The following is a 15,485-nucleotide window of genomic DNA, read 5'->3' as shown; positions in this document are numbered from 1 at the left end:
GGGTCAACACATCCTCACTTTAAAACAAACAACAAAAGGAAAAAGCATCCACAACATCATCACAATTTACACAATACACTACGGACAGCTAAACATTTATTCAAGCTCATGTAATTCCAAACCATAAAATTTTATTCCTTCCATGGAACACACAAGACATCTTTAAAAACTGTGCTAGTCACTTTTTTCCATACAATTAGTCCCCATGCGGACTGAGGCTTTCAAGCGTCAAAAAGAACACAAAAGCACCATAAAAGAAGTCCATATGACTTGTGTGCTGAAGGAATACAACAGCTTTGTGAGGAACAGACTGGCATTTAAGCGTTTTTAAGGTTTTTTTTGTTTATAATTCATAATTGATAATTCTCCTTTATTTCAAGCTGCTGATTGAGCGAACAATAGAATAGTTCGCTCACCTCTACTTCTGTCATGAACACACCACAAAGAGCTAGGGCAGACGTAATGCTTTTCGGTGGATAATGATTGTTTTTTTTTTGTTCCTAACATAAACAGATCATGTGACTCAGTCACAAATAATTTTAAAAGTTTACTTTACAGAACTGATTACTCTCAAAATTGTTAACTTTTGGAGTTTACAGTAAAGCAGGCTTTAACTAGAGAAAAAAAACATTAAAATATATTACAATACATTTCGGGCAGGAGGAGAACATTTCTGTCGCTACACTCCATATTCTGCTAATAGCCCCCTTAAAGGAATAGTTCACTTAAAAATGGAAATTCTGTCATCATTTACTCACCCTCATGTTGTTTAAAACCTGTATGAATTTCTTTCTTGTACAGTACAGACATATTTTGTATATTCTGTATGTATGTACAGGCTTGAAACAACTTGATGACAGAATTTAAATTTTTAAGTGGACTATTCCTTTAACTCTGTGATATGAATTTATGTGAATTGTCTCCTGTCTGTCCTTTACCAAATCTAAGATGTTTGCAAAATATCGGTTTTTTTTAAATAAGATTTAAGATACTCAAGACTTTCTACAGTCTTAAAGGAGAACTCGGCAACTCTAGCGAACTCTAGTCACTTCTTCGCTGATTTTCCCTTTTGTTGTCGCATGTTTTCCCCACGAGCTCCCCCTACAGCTGTGGGGGGGGCGTATATTTCACAACACGGTCGTAAAAAACTCACTTGCGGCGGCCTCCTCCCCCTCTCTACCGCTGCTCATGTGCGTTTGTTTTGATCGGAGCAAGCCAACTGTATCGTGTGGAGCTATGTCTACCGAGGTGGGTAATCTGGTAATACATCATACATGCGTGTGTGTTTATGTTGAATTGCCGTAAAGCGATTCGTGTTTCGCGCTCGTTCTCGTTCTCGCTTCTCACGAGACTTCCAATTTCTATTTTGCCGAGACGGTAGTCCCCAAGTTGCAAGGTTGGTTTTCCGCCTGGGAACGCTGGGGGGAGTGGGGAAAGTCACCAATATCACCAGAACAGGTTGTTTAACCATCCAAATGATTTCTAGACAGTTTTATTAAGTTAAAAAAGTTACCAAGTTCTCCTTTAAATTCTGAAACTAAATTTAAGTAATTTTAAGGCTTTTTAAAAACCTTCAGGAAACTGACTGTAATTGCATGGAAAAGAACAACCAGCCAAATTCTTTAAAATGTTCTGATTTTACGTACAAGTTTTGAAATGACATGAGTGATAAAAAAAAAAAAAAAAAGGAGAGACAATTCTCATTTTTAAGTAAACTACTACTTTTAAAACAGTCTGCCCCAAGTCTTACTAGGTTTGATAGACTCCAGGGGCACAGTCAGATTCACCAATGAGATGTCATCCTGAGGGGTAGAGGCTGGAGTGATGCCTGCTGTGAGCTGTGAATTCAGCAGAGCTCCTGGCTCAGAGGAAAAGGCCAACACAGGGCTAGGGGTTGTAGCGGAGTTGTTTCCAGACTTGATCTGAAGGTCTCGTAGTGTGGGTTTGGACTGAGACTGAAGCTTGTCCCTGTTGAAAAAGTTTCAATGTATATCTGTTGCACTGATATAGCCTGATGTACTTTAAACCATGAATATTACCAGTAATCTGAAAATTCTCCATAATCTTTGCATTTATTAACAAGCAAACATTTTCCAAATTAAACATTTTAAAGGCCTTAAAGGGTTAGTTCACCCAAAAATGAAAATTATGTCAGTAATTACTCACCCTCATGTTGTTCCAACCCCGCAAGACCTTCGTTCATCTTCGGAACACAAATTAAGATATTTTTGATTAAATCACTCAGATTTAATCAAAAATATCTTAATTTGTGTTCCGAAGATGAACGAAGGTCTTACGGGGTTGGAACAACATGAGGTTGAGTAATTACTGACAGAATTTTCATTTTTGGGTGAACTAACCCTTTAAGAGCAACAATTTTTAAGTGAAAGTGAAAGTGATATGACATGACATGTAGCTGAGTATGGGGTCCCATACATTTCACCCAACCGTTTTAATATGTTTCAGTAAATTAATGGAAAAATGGAAACGGGTATACATTTACCATTTGACCTGAAGATTTTCTGGGGGTAGAGACTGCTGCATCAGGGTCTTACCCAACAGATCTAACTCGTCTAGGGATTTAGTGGATATCACAGGCACAGTTACAGTTACAGGCGTCTTGGTAGCACTTGCCACTGGCAACAGCACTGCAGGGACTGGTGCAACGGGAGCGTCCACAGAATCTGATGACTAAACAAAACCTTGAAGTGTTATGGTAAGCAGGGTATATAACATATTGGGTAAATAACATTTACCCAAGTCATCAATGGACCAGGGATTTTTATAATCAAATAGTGGTGGGTTGTTGACTATTCACTCTTAAGGTTGGCACTTATCAAACTGCATTCTGTATGTTGTTGCAACGTCAGTGTCAGCAGAGCGCATTTGCTCTCCAGGCAGCCAGCCTTATTGTTAACAGACAAAAAAAAGGCCAATTCACAGTGCACTGACAGATACTAGGGGTAGGAAGGGGCAAAAACATCCTGTTGTCATACTGCTGATGTTAATTTAATACTGTGGGCAAACAATTAAATATATATATTTTAAAATATTCAAATTTAATAAAAAATAAATAAATCTGCAAAAGTAAAAAAAAATCTTCCAGTATCACTGCACAAAATATTTTAAAGGCACACTTATTAAAAACAAAGGCATAGCTTGATGACACCTTGATTTCGCGAAATCATGGGAGTTGTTATCTTCACCTCTACAGCCGGTGGAGAATACGACGGAACTCAGGCAGAAATCATATTCATGGATACATTAAAGATTTATTAACGTTACGAAAGCCGTTTGAGCGGAATGAGGCCGCTGGAACAATTAGTAATAAGACAAGCACAAACCACGGCTCGAGAGCAATGGAGCTTTTATTATGACCGCCGCTAGCATAGCTAGCGAAAGCGGTCATATAGGGATTGTCAAAGTTTTTTTTTTTTTTTTTTTCGTCACCTACTGAATTTTCCGTCAACGATACCAGGGACACAGAAGCACCGGGGAACATGAAATTTGGTGGGCATGTAGCCCCACTAGACTTTTACGGAAAAATTTCGTTTGGTCCCCGGGGGCCACTCCCCCCCCGAGCTGGGGCCCCCCAAACCCTAAAAATGCCGTTTTTCCTACATAACTACCTGAACCGTGGCACCGAGGATGACGAATTTTTTATGGTATGTTGGTCTTAAGGGCCCACATCAACCTAGCCCATAATCGATTGTCAAAGTTTTTTTTTTTTTTTTTTTTTCCGTAACCTACTGAATTTTCCGTCAACGATACCAGGGACACCGAAACACCGGGGAACATGAAATTTTGTGGGCATGTAGCCCCACTAGACTTTTACGGAAAAATTTCGTTTGGTCCCCGGGGGCCACTCCCCCCCCCCGAGCTGGGCCCCCCCAAACCCCAAAAATGCAGTTTTTCCTACATAACTACCTGAACCGTGGCACCGAGGATGAAGAAATTGTTATGGTATGTTGGTCTTAAGGGCCCACATCAACCTAGCCCATAATCACTCATTTGTGATTTACGCCACTCCCATAAAAAATTAAAATGCAATATTATTCTACTTTAATCGCCCCTATCTTCAGTTGAGATGTTCAGAACTGCACCATATTTCATGTGTATGATTAACTTGACATCCTCTGGGGGTATGCTAAGTTTCGTAGAATTTCATCCATGGGGGGGGTATAAAATAAATTCATTTACGTGCACATTTAGTGACTGTACACTCATCGGCCTGTAGATGGTGGTGTTGAGCGAAGGGTTGCTGGTTTAGGATGATACTGTCACACACACACACACACACATGCAGGAATACAAACAAACGCAAGCATGCACACACACTGACATCCACACGCACAGACACACACCCATACACACACATACAAATCCACATGCACAGACACACACACACAAACACACACGCGCACACATGTACGCAGGCACACATACACGCACAGACACACACAGACACACACATACACAAACATACACACAGACATGCACATACTACTACTTTTTTTAGGTATATACATAAACACGCAATACAGCCAAATTGCTCCACGTCATTTATTTTTGTGGAAAGCCAGTGCAGGCCTGAGCGGCGGTCATATTTTGTACCACCCTGCGGTACATCTAGTTATGCTGCAGACGCCGCTTTCGCTTCTTCCGGTCATGAGTATGTGGAGTAACACAGCGCTGTTTTATCATATTAGATATATTTGAGTGTGTTGAAAGTTGTTATAATGCTACTCTGTGCGTTCACTCAGTGGCTTCTATATGAGACACTTGTTGCACACTGCAGTGAGCTAGATCGATATTAGGTATGGTAAATATGGTACTCGCAGTAAAGAAAACGAGATTTAAACAGAAAGACTAACTGTGTTGAGCCGTATAACATTAATTCATTTTCTGTCGATGAAAATGTCTAACCAGTTGCTCACTTGTCTAATAAAACACAGGGTAATGCAGGTATGATGTCATTAATAGGTGACGATCCGTGCCCTGGTTAAAACTGCTTATTTCTCTGAATTTAAGCATTCTTAGAAACATTTGAGATAATGTAAGTACACAAATCGACAAAATATATAACATCGTTCAAGTGTTTTTTGAATATTTTGATCCAAAAATCTTACATAGATTTAGCCTTTAAGGTTAAAACCGTGATTAAAACAGGCCAGTTAAGGGGGTTCCACCAATGAGAGATTACTGACATGTAATAATACCAGCAGGTAAGATAAATAATTCCTGGTACTGTTAATAGAATAGCACTCCATACTGTTTGTGTACCGTCTTATAACAACAATTTGAAAACAAATCTTGATAAATTAGTCAATTCATGCCCACCTGAAAAGTATTCCACGTCATAGCATCTCCATATTGGGAAGGTGAATTGACTTCAGTCAAGCCTGAAACAGAGTTACAAACATGAGCATGTTATGCCACACATGGTCTTGTCACTGCACTTACTGTTTACTGTGCAAAGTTTCTGCTGAATTAGCTTTCTACTGAAGCTCAGTTTACAAAATTACTTTTAAGGAATGAATGGCCAGTGGCCTGAGACAGCCCCCAAAAGCCAGTGCCACCCAAACAAAAGTCAGGTATACATTTGTTGATCATTACATACTAAATATAAAATACATTTAATGATTTGAACTGGAATATGACATGCAGTTGCTCCCCACAAAAATATTTCAATGCAAATTCCTTTAATCAACATTAATAATCGCAAATACAATATCGAGGGAAATAAAGTAAAATTATGAAATTAAAATTTTTTTTTTTTACTTTGCAGCTCTCGAGGTACTTCTCAAGACCCGTGTTGTTTCGTTCCATTGATTCCGGTCTAGTTGCATTTTGTTTAATTCAAATTGAGAATAGATTATGTAAAGAAAACAAGCAAAGAGTGCTCTCTTTATTTATGGCTAAAGCTGTTAATCGCTTAATTTCAGCGTGAGTTAACTGAGTTTTGCACTCTCGAAAACTCCCGTACAATCAGTAAACCTGACTAAACTGCACAATGAATCACTTTTTTACATCGTATCAATACTTGGTTATAATGAGACAAGGTTTGAAATTGTGACCTTTTTGGTCACATATGCTCCCTACATTTAGTATGTGCAACCTCAAAATATATTTGGAAGCATTTGTGTGAGTGCAAATAAGTCTTGTGGTGCAACCTGTTTTCTGAGATGGCTTGGGCCCTAATTATCCTTAGAAATACAATAGAGCCTCTGCCCCTTTGGGGCTTGTGCTCTAAATATTGAATTGGGGGTGGGGGTTTATATGAATGTATCTCTGCAGGGAACCGATTATTTTACTCTTATCTCTGTATAAAGTAGGATTTATAAGCGCAGCACTGATTTCTGTACAGCAGTACCCAAAGAAATGCTATATCACTGCTGTTCCTTAAGTGCCACCTACTGTCAGAGAGTAAATTTGCATTTTCCTTCAGTCCGTCTGCTGTTTTTGTTTTGTGCAGATATGACTTATGTAGCATAATTTAACAAATCTAAAGTCAGACCATTCTGTTTTTACTTTAAATCCTATAATTAAATGCCTACAGATATTTTTTTTTTGTTTAAGACCAGTTGGGCCTGTTATAGAGTAAATGGGCCTAAACATTAATTAAATATGCTTAAAGAAAAACATTTCAAATGGCTACAGATATTTTTTGTTTAAGACCAGTTTGGCCTGTTATGTAAGGAATAATTGACGATGGGCCGTTGAATTATTAGAAAAATAATGCACACCAGAGGTGGTAATACGGCCACGATGCTTACACCTCAGGTGTGCATTATTTTTCAATAATTCAATGGCCCAGAGTAAATTATTCAGCTTATACGACGATTACAACACCTCAGAACATTGTTCAGATAATGTATTTCAAGCCATTTGTCAGGTTTTTGTCCTTAAAACGCTTGTGTGTAGGACAATTTTTTTACGCATCTAATCCCAAGCCTCCGTTGCTAATTCCAAAACTATATTTTAGAGTTATTAACGGAGGCTTCAGCCACAGATAGAAGACTAATGCAGTTATTAGAGCGCGAGAGAGACAGATAAGCGTGTAAGAATTACCTAAGTCTGTGCATCTCTCAACAGTGTGCGTCTCTATTAATAGCAAAACTGTAAGTTTATCTGCTCCAAGAACAGAGCCGTTTTTACATCGCTAGTGAAAAATGTCTTGTAGCTTTTAAGTTGTTAAACTGTTTTACTGATAAAATCGTCAGAGCAGAGCTGACAACCCGTTTCTGTAGTGTGTCCGTACTGTATGTGTGCGTTTGAGAGGGAGAGAGATCAGGAGAAAGATATTATGTGCTGTCCGTACATAATAACGTAAATAATAAAGTCATTGTGGGTTTTTGTTCTTTTGCTGTTGTAAGCTGTAAGGACCTTTGAAATAACAGAAATCATTTGGAGAAGTGATATGGAACTGTAATGCGGTCAAGACCTGCCTGGAACTACTTAAACCGTGCGTTTCCCTAAAAATAATTGCACACCTTAGAACGCTTGTAAACCAATCAGATTCAAGCATTCAACAGCCCCAAAGTATAAAGAGCAAATAAAGTACAAATAAATATGCTTAAATAAAGAAAAAAAAAAACCAGGCAACCGGAATCAGAATCAGCCCATTTGCTTCTTAAAAAAATCTGGAATCGGCCATGAAAAATCATGATCAGTGCATCACTACTGTTTTCATTTCACTAAAAAAATGTGGTGTTGTTTTTAAATAAAAGAAATCTGTTTATAATATACTGTATATATAAACTGTAGTTGTGGTGCGTGCTCCTTAATTTTTGGTGGGTGCTATAGCACCAGTGCTATCAAGTAAAAAGTTTAATTTCAAACCCTGTGAGAAAAGTTGCAAAAGTGTATAACTCAGTCAGTGAGCTTGTGCTGAACAAAGATCGTTTTGAGAGGGTTTCCTCTCTGCAGTGTTTCTTTTGCACATCTCTAATTGGCCACAGTGTTCATGCACTTAACAGACATAGCTGTGCTAAACAGTGCAAAACTCTGCAAAAACACATTGTAATTAGTAACCTTGGATGCAATGGGAGTAAATATAAATATAATACTGTAATCGACACTTTTCACAATAAGGTAATTGGGGCAGCTGTACCTGTGATTATTTTTCTGAGAAATTGTGCAGCCCTAATGTGTACTCTTTCTAAACATTTTTAAAGGATTTCCTAACACTGACAATAAAAACAAAAAAGGGTGGCTTTTCTTAAAAGAAAACCACTGAATCCAGGACAGGTCATTTTGACATTTTTCATTTAGTTTTTTTGTTGGGTCATGCATTTTAGGGTTAAGTCCACCCGCTTTTCACGCAATCCTTCATATGCCTAAATTCACAATCCATATAATATCAAGAGAATTCATGGCATAGTATATCAAGAGAATACAAATGTCATCACAGATGTCTTACCCAGGGACATGAGCTCATCATCTAGAAGGCTGAAGCCCAGCTCCTGTGAAGATGGTGTCTGAGAGGGAAATTCAGAGAAAGACTGAGCTGAAAGGGATGTGTCCAGTCCTGTCAGGTCCAACAAAGCGGTACTGCTGCCTATGAACACCAAGAGTATCCAATCACACTTTAGAAAAAACATAGGAAATGATGCCCACATTAGTGGGCATTAAATTACACAATAATTTCTAAAAACCATAGAACAAGGTTCACAGCAAACGGAGACACTCCATTAAAGTGTAACTGCCGATGTTAATGAAAAAGGGTCATCCGGCAGACTTTTGACATCTCTAGGGCTTCGTGAAAACAGATTATACTTTCGCATTTTTGTAACCCCTACCGCAGACAGTCGGATCGACAGAGGGTTATTAACAGAAGATTTATTGTAAGAGCATATTGAAAATTATATCATACTTTGGCTCTTTAAACAGCATTATAGTAAAAATGAAACACTATGGCAACAGCTTTCTTATCTGTATGCGACGGCATTTTGGGCAGAACTGACAGAATGACAGTTTCTTTCAGTTTTTTTCCCCTCTGTTTGGCATAAAACACTGTTCGTAGTCATCAAGTTTGAAATGTTGACTACAAACAGATTTTTTTTTTTTTTCAGATTTTCCGTTGCAGCGTTCTCTCCATATACAATGGACCCGAATCAATGGAAACCGAAAGTAACCCACTCCCATAAACCTTTACTCTTTGAATTCTTGCACCAGTGAACAAAACAAGTCGACACTTCTATGACAAAGTTTATTAAGAAATATTTCCTACTAAAGAAAGGCAGTATTTGAATCTAGTCAAGCATATTCATAGCAAACTAATGGATGTGGCCTTGGACGGCAACATGCCAGTACCGTGTTGCTTTCCTATGTATTAGGCAAACAGGAAGACAACAGCCTTTTTTCTTTGTTTTCTCTAGTCAGGTAGCACAGATTTTAAAACAATATTTTGCCTTTCTTCTGCATAGGCAGCCAAGTTTTATTGAAAGCCCATTTTGTCAGAGGTTAAGTACCCCTTTAACAATCATTTATGATTATTTCTATGAGGCTTAAAGGTGCTCTAAGCGATGTCTCGTGTTTTTTAGGCCAAAACATTTTTTGTCACATACAGCAAACATCTCCTCACCATCCGCTAGCTGCCTGTCCCTCGAACACACTGTAAAAAAAAACACGGTCTCTGTAGACACCCCAGGCTCCACAAACGGCAAGAAAAACAAACTGGGCTAACCCGCACCACGAAACATAACAAACTGTTCCAGCCAATAACCGACAAGAAGGATTTGGGGTGGGGTTTGGGGGGTTAGTGCGCGGATGAGGAGGAGGGAGGGTCTAGCTAGCCTCCGTTTTGTTTGACAATACTTTGAACGTCAACAAGAAGTGACGTCACCCAACATCACTTAGAGCACCTTTAAAATCTTTAGACATCACTGAGCTCATGGCTGGTGTCAGTGCTGTACCTGTGAGTCTGGCTGTATTGATGGTGTCTCCATTCACCTCTTCCCCTTTCACTAGCTGCCTGTACAGATTGATCACCTGCGTTAAGCTGTCATTCGCCTGTAAGATCTCAGCTGCAGACAAACACATAAACAAAGACAATGTCAGAAATTTACTCTGTTCATCAACTCATAGGCTCTATTTGTGAAATTTTTTATTTTGCCCTTCGACCTGTACGCCTCACCGAGAGCTTCATCGTTGTCCTCAGTATCACTGGCCAGTCTGAACAGAGTGGGTCTCATTTTCTCACAGCGTTGGTACAGATCCTACAACGACACAACAAAGACCATACAGAATTATTTAATACAGATAAATTCTCAATAAAAAAATGTCTTCGCTGCTCTGATAAGTCCACCACTGCCATTTAAGGGGTATGACAGGCTGTTTTGCTGACATGTGTGTTACTGACCTTAATGAGCTCCTCATTGCTTTGTGAGCTGCTCTCTTTGCTGTAATCTCCCAGTAGTTGTGAGAGAAGCCCAACACTCTCCTTTACCTCCTGAATAGCATTCACCCTTTTCGACACCTTCTCCATACGCTTCTGATCCTGAAAAACACACTGTATGCATTACACAGCAGATCCTCAGAGCTCATGCAAAAAGCTCACAAAAAAGGTACTGTGCAATAAAAAAACAGCAACTACAGACACACTCTTTCAACATAAAAAAAAAAAAAATCCAATTATCAAAAGTATACTTTTAAGTATACTCAAAAGTTTTTATGCATATGCTAGGGTAAGCGTAAAGTGCGCGTGACTCAGATTTCATCATCAGCCTAGTGTGCGCAGTCAGATGTCTAAACGTGCATACTCTGTACGCTCAGCTAACATACACTACTGGTCAAAAGTTTTAGATCGGTAAGATTTTAATGTTTTTAATAGAAGGCTGTATTTATTTGATAAAAAAAAAACAATTTAAAAAGACTGTATTATTGTGAAATATGACAATTTAAAATGACTGTTTTTTATTTTAATATATTTTAAAATGTAATTTGTTCCTCAGATGAAAGCTGAATTTTCAGCATCATTACTCCAGTCTTCAGTGTCACATGATCCTTCAGAAATCATTCTAATATGATGATTTGATGCTCAAAAAACATTCATTATTATTTTCAATGTTGAAAACAGTTGTGTACAATTTATTTTCAAAATTATTTGATGAATAGAAAGTTCAAAAGAACAGCATTTATTTAAAATAGAATATTTTCTAACATTATAAATGTCTTTACTGTAACTTTTGATCAGTTTAACTCATCCTTGATGAATAAAAGTATTGATTTACTTTTAAATCAAACTTTTGAAGGGTAGTGTTTGATATTAAAACAGCTTTAGATTTCAGATAAATGCTGTTCTTTTGAACTTTCTATTCATCATAGCATCATGAAATAAAAATGTAAAAAACTGTTTTCAACATTGATAACCATAAATGTTTCTTGAGCATCAAATTATCATATTAGAGTGATTTCTGAAGGATCATGTGACGCTGAAGACTGGAGTAATGATGCTGAAAATTCAGCTTTGATCACAGAAATAAATTACACTTTACTGCAGAAGATACTGTTGTAAAGTTTTTCTTTCTTCAAAGCAGAGACCAGGAGACAGTCGGGATCGCATTCAACGGAAGTTATTCTTTATTGAGAACTCCTCTGTACGCGGCTGTAGAAACTTCCAACATGATCTGTCTAATACAGTATGCATTGTAGTTATATACATTCCAAGGGGGAGGGATTACATAGAGGTGGAGACTCTGAACAAAGCATGCAAATGAAGTAGGAACACACCCTACTCTGAGTCCAATTGAATCAGCATAACTATTCACATGCTGATACTGGCCAGGAACTCCAATTCCAAGAGCCATCCCAGTGCCATTTAAGACAAAAGGTGAAAGTCAATCAACCTAACGATTCAACGTCTGGGCTCCGAAAGGTGAGAATCAAGTGATCTGATTCATTTAAAACACAATAGAGAAAACAGGTCTGGCAGGAACGGAGACTCTTTGCTGGAGACTCCATAATCATCTGAAATCAGTCTACTAAACTTTATCAGTTTATATACTATTGCAGTGGAAAAACTAAATTAAACATTTAATAAAAATGTAATCCAACACTTCCCCCTTTGAGAGTTCTTAAAAACTCTCACATAAAATACAAATTTAGACACATAAAGTTCATTCTTGTAACTGGTGTAAGTTACAGGCACATATAACTTGCTCTGTGTTGTTCATCTGTAATTGCATGCTGACACAGAAACAAACATGCAATTTAGGGTCCGTGAATTTTCTGCGTTGTGTATTTTTCATTTTCTTTTGTGATAGTTCGTTCAGCAGTGGGTCTGGTTGTCTTCTTGAGGTTGGGGCTTCATACGCAGATGAGACGGTCGCTGCATATGGATCTTGAAAAAGCCATCAAGTTTTATCTGCACACTGTAAGACAGAAAACAGAAAAACAGAGAGCAGTATTTCTTCAAAACACTACGGTTGTAGCAGTTTAAACACAATGGTTCTCTCGTTTTCAGAGTGTACTGTTGTCGTTTCATTCTTTCCCTATTTCTTAATTGATTTGACACCTATGGACCAGTGAGGTAAGGATGGACTAAATGAGGAAAGGCCTATGAGGTAGTGTCTTCACCCTGGATTGGCCCCCGACGCCTGTTGCGTCAGTTCTTTCCAGGGCCCTCACTGAACCGTGTCCTATTCTGTCCCTGTGTTGTGCACACACTGTACAGTGTGTGAGAAAATTGGCACATTTTCATTCTCCAGTGAAACATCAGTCTTAATAGACATCATATAGAGCATGGAGGTCTGATTGTAGTGTTCTGCAGTGTAACATTTATGGCTGTGAGTTTTCTGAATGTCCCCCAAACAAAGGCTGTGACAGTCACTTTCCTTTTGTTCTATTAAACAAAAAAAAATAAGTCTTTCATCTTTGTTGTAAGTTACTGGGGAGATTAAGCAATCACAGCCCAAATTGTTAACACCTCAAAAAGCTTACCCACGAGTCCAGTGACGAGGGGAGGGGTTGCTTCAAAGTAGCAAACAAATGTAGCAAGAGCTGCATAACATTGTTAACTTGTCTTAAGTTATTTTTATTTTTTCGACATTCTTTTCCAAAATGTCCGTGCTTGCCACAGTAAGAACAACTGGCTTCTCTAGGACTTTTGCGTTTCTTTGGCTTCTCTGAGTTAACCTTAAAGGATGCTGCTGCAATTTTTACTCTTGCCTTGACATCAAAGTCTCTTTCCCAAATAGCTAAACTGTCCAAGTTGTCTTGCAGGGTTCTATTTGACCATGTAAGATCTAAGAAAGGCAATGCATTTCTATGTTCTGACAAAAGACCATCGGACCATGCACGAACTAGAGGACCATTATGACCTAACACTTTCTCTGAAGTGTCGGCAATTCCGCTGTAAGCGGCAGCGGTCTGGCAAAATCTTTCTGTGTACTCACAAACAGTTTCATCCTCCTTCTGTACACAATTAGTGAGCTTTGACCAGTCCACCTTCGGTCCAACAATGTTTTTTAACACTTTAACAACTTCCTCTCTCAATTCATCTTTACTGGCCTGTTGCAGTTCAGAATTATTTACAGCACTTTCAAAATCATTGAATTCTGACTCAGTCAAGATCTGTGATATTAGCTGGGTGACTTCAGCTAGAGTCATATCATAGAGCCGCATTTTGCTGATCAATGCTCTTCTAAACTCAGAAAAATTTCTTTGCACTGATGGCAAACTTTCAGCAATTCTCTCAATCTCTTTAGGACCTAAAGATGTTTTGATTGCTTGTGGCTGCAATATGGGGGTTGCAAATGGAACTGTATCAACACCTTTTCCCTGAGGCTTTTGTCTAGCTACGCACACTTCAACTGCATTTACATCTGTATTGACATTGTCCTCTATACTATCAAAAGACTGTAAATCAGGATAGCTTTCCTCTGACTGTTGGTCTTCTAAATCACATTTGGTTGAGGCTTTGTTATGGCCCACGTTTGTCTTGAGACAGGACACCTGAGTCTGCAATTGTTTGATCTGTTCTTTCAACTTAGCAATACACTGCGCTTGTTCTTGTGCAATGGATAAGCTAAATTCTCGGTGACAACCGATGATGCCTTTCAGATTTTTCTTCCTGATACATGCACTCAACACTTTCTTGCAATCTTCAATTGACCACACTTTCTCTGGATCAATGCCAAATTTCTTGGTTAAATTCAATCTGACTGGCTTAGTCACGATGGAGTCCATGTGCTCTGATAACAAAGACTTGAATTCACTATCTGTCCAAAAAGGTGTAATCTGTCTAGTACTTTTCCTAAACATTTTGTGAATTTTTTTGTTACCACAAACAAACACTAAAAAAACTTCTCTCTACTGTCTTGCAAACATAGGGTACAATCTTATTAGCACAAGAAGCTAAATCTAATTCTAAAGCTAATTCTCTAGCTTACAGATAGGTCTTCTCTAGCAAGAGCATACACACAATATTAACATGTAACTGTTAATCTTCCCTGCCAACAACAGGGGGTAAATTTCATCTCTAAAAGAAAAACTTTTTTAGAGGCTTATCTTTAGTTAACCAAACTCTACAGCTGTTTGTTAACTTCTTCTCTGAACGGCGCAGAGGAAAACATTTGTACTGGTCTGCATTGGTTCTTTTAATGGAGTGAAACTCACCGAGTCTTTCATTTGTAGAGAAAGATTCCGTCTGGAAAAAAATCAGTCTTTGAGATCTTTTTGGAGCTTGAAGTTTTCAATCTGGATTCAGAAGATTCAGTCTGGAACTCAGTCAGCTTCGTTGAGATCTTTGAGCTTGAAGTTTCAAGATGCAGTTCTTTGAGTTTCCTTTTTCTCCATCCGGGTCACAAGGCACCATCTGTTGTAAAGTTTTTCTTTCTTCAAAGCAGAGACCAGGAGACAGTTGGGATCGCGTTCAACGGAAGTTATTCTTTATTGAGAACTCCTCTGTACGCGGCTGTAGAAACTTCCAACATGATCTGTCTAATACAGTATGCATTGTAGTTATATACATTCCAAGGGGGAGGGATTACATAGAGGTGGAGACTCTGAACAAAGCATGCAAATGAAGTAGGAACACACCCTACTCTGAGTCCAATTGAATCAGCATAACTATTCACATGCTGATACTGGCCAGGAACTCCAATTCCAAGAGCCATCCCAGTGCCATTTAAGACAAAAGGTGAAAGTCAATCAACCTAACGATTCAACGTCTGGGCTCCGAAAGGTGAGAATCAAGTGATCTGATTCATTTAAAACACAATAGAGAAAACAGGTCTGGCAGGAACGGAGACTCTTTGCTGGAGACTCCATAATCATCTGAAATCAGTCTACTAAACTTTATCAGTTTATATACTATTGCAGTGGAAAAACTAAATTAAACATTTAATAAAAATGTAATCCAACAATACTTACAGAAGATACTTGGTGAGCAGAAGAAACATTAAAAATCTTACCGATCTAAAACTTTTGACCGGTAGTGTATGTGCCTTGAGTTTTTTTGCACTAATTAGTTAGTTTACAAG

General features: G+C 38.4%; 1 protein-coding gene across 1 annotated transcript in view; it reads right to left on the bottom strand.

Annotated features, from left to right (window-relative positions):
• The window catches only part of gga1 (golgi-associated, gamma adaptin ear containing, ARF binding protein 1), a 53,276-nt gene that overhangs the window by 8,070 nt on the left and 29,721 nt on the right, over nucleotides 1–15,485 (bottom strand). Inside the window, exons 9-15 of the mRNA XM_081380272.1 lie at nucleotides 10,364–10,501; nucleotides 10,139–10,220; nucleotides 9,918–10,028; nucleotides 8,423–8,560; nucleotides 5,341–5,402; nucleotides 2,504–2,691; nucleotides 1,751–1,968 (exon numbers count right to left, since the gene is read on the bottom strand). Coding sequence (XP_081236398.1) covers nucleotides 1,751–1,968; nucleotides 2,504–2,691; nucleotides 5,341–5,402; nucleotides 8,423–8,560; nucleotides 9,918–10,028; nucleotides 10,139–10,220; nucleotides 10,364–10,501 — 937 coding nt within the window. The remainder of the gene's footprint in view (nucleotides 1–1,750; nucleotides 1,969–2,503; nucleotides 2,692–5,340; nucleotides 5,403–8,422; nucleotides 8,561–9,917; nucleotides 10,029–10,138; nucleotides 10,221–10,363; nucleotides 10,502–15,485) is intronic.

This window comes from Scardinius erythrophthalmus, assembly GCF_964197995.2.
Source record: "Scardinius erythrophthalmus genome assembly, chromosome: 12".
Taxonomy (NCBI): Eukaryota; Metazoa; Chordata; class Actinopteri; order Cypriniformes; family Leuciscidae; genus Scardinius; species Scardinius erythrophthalmus.
This window is presented reverse-complemented; position numbering and strand designations above follow the sequence as displayed.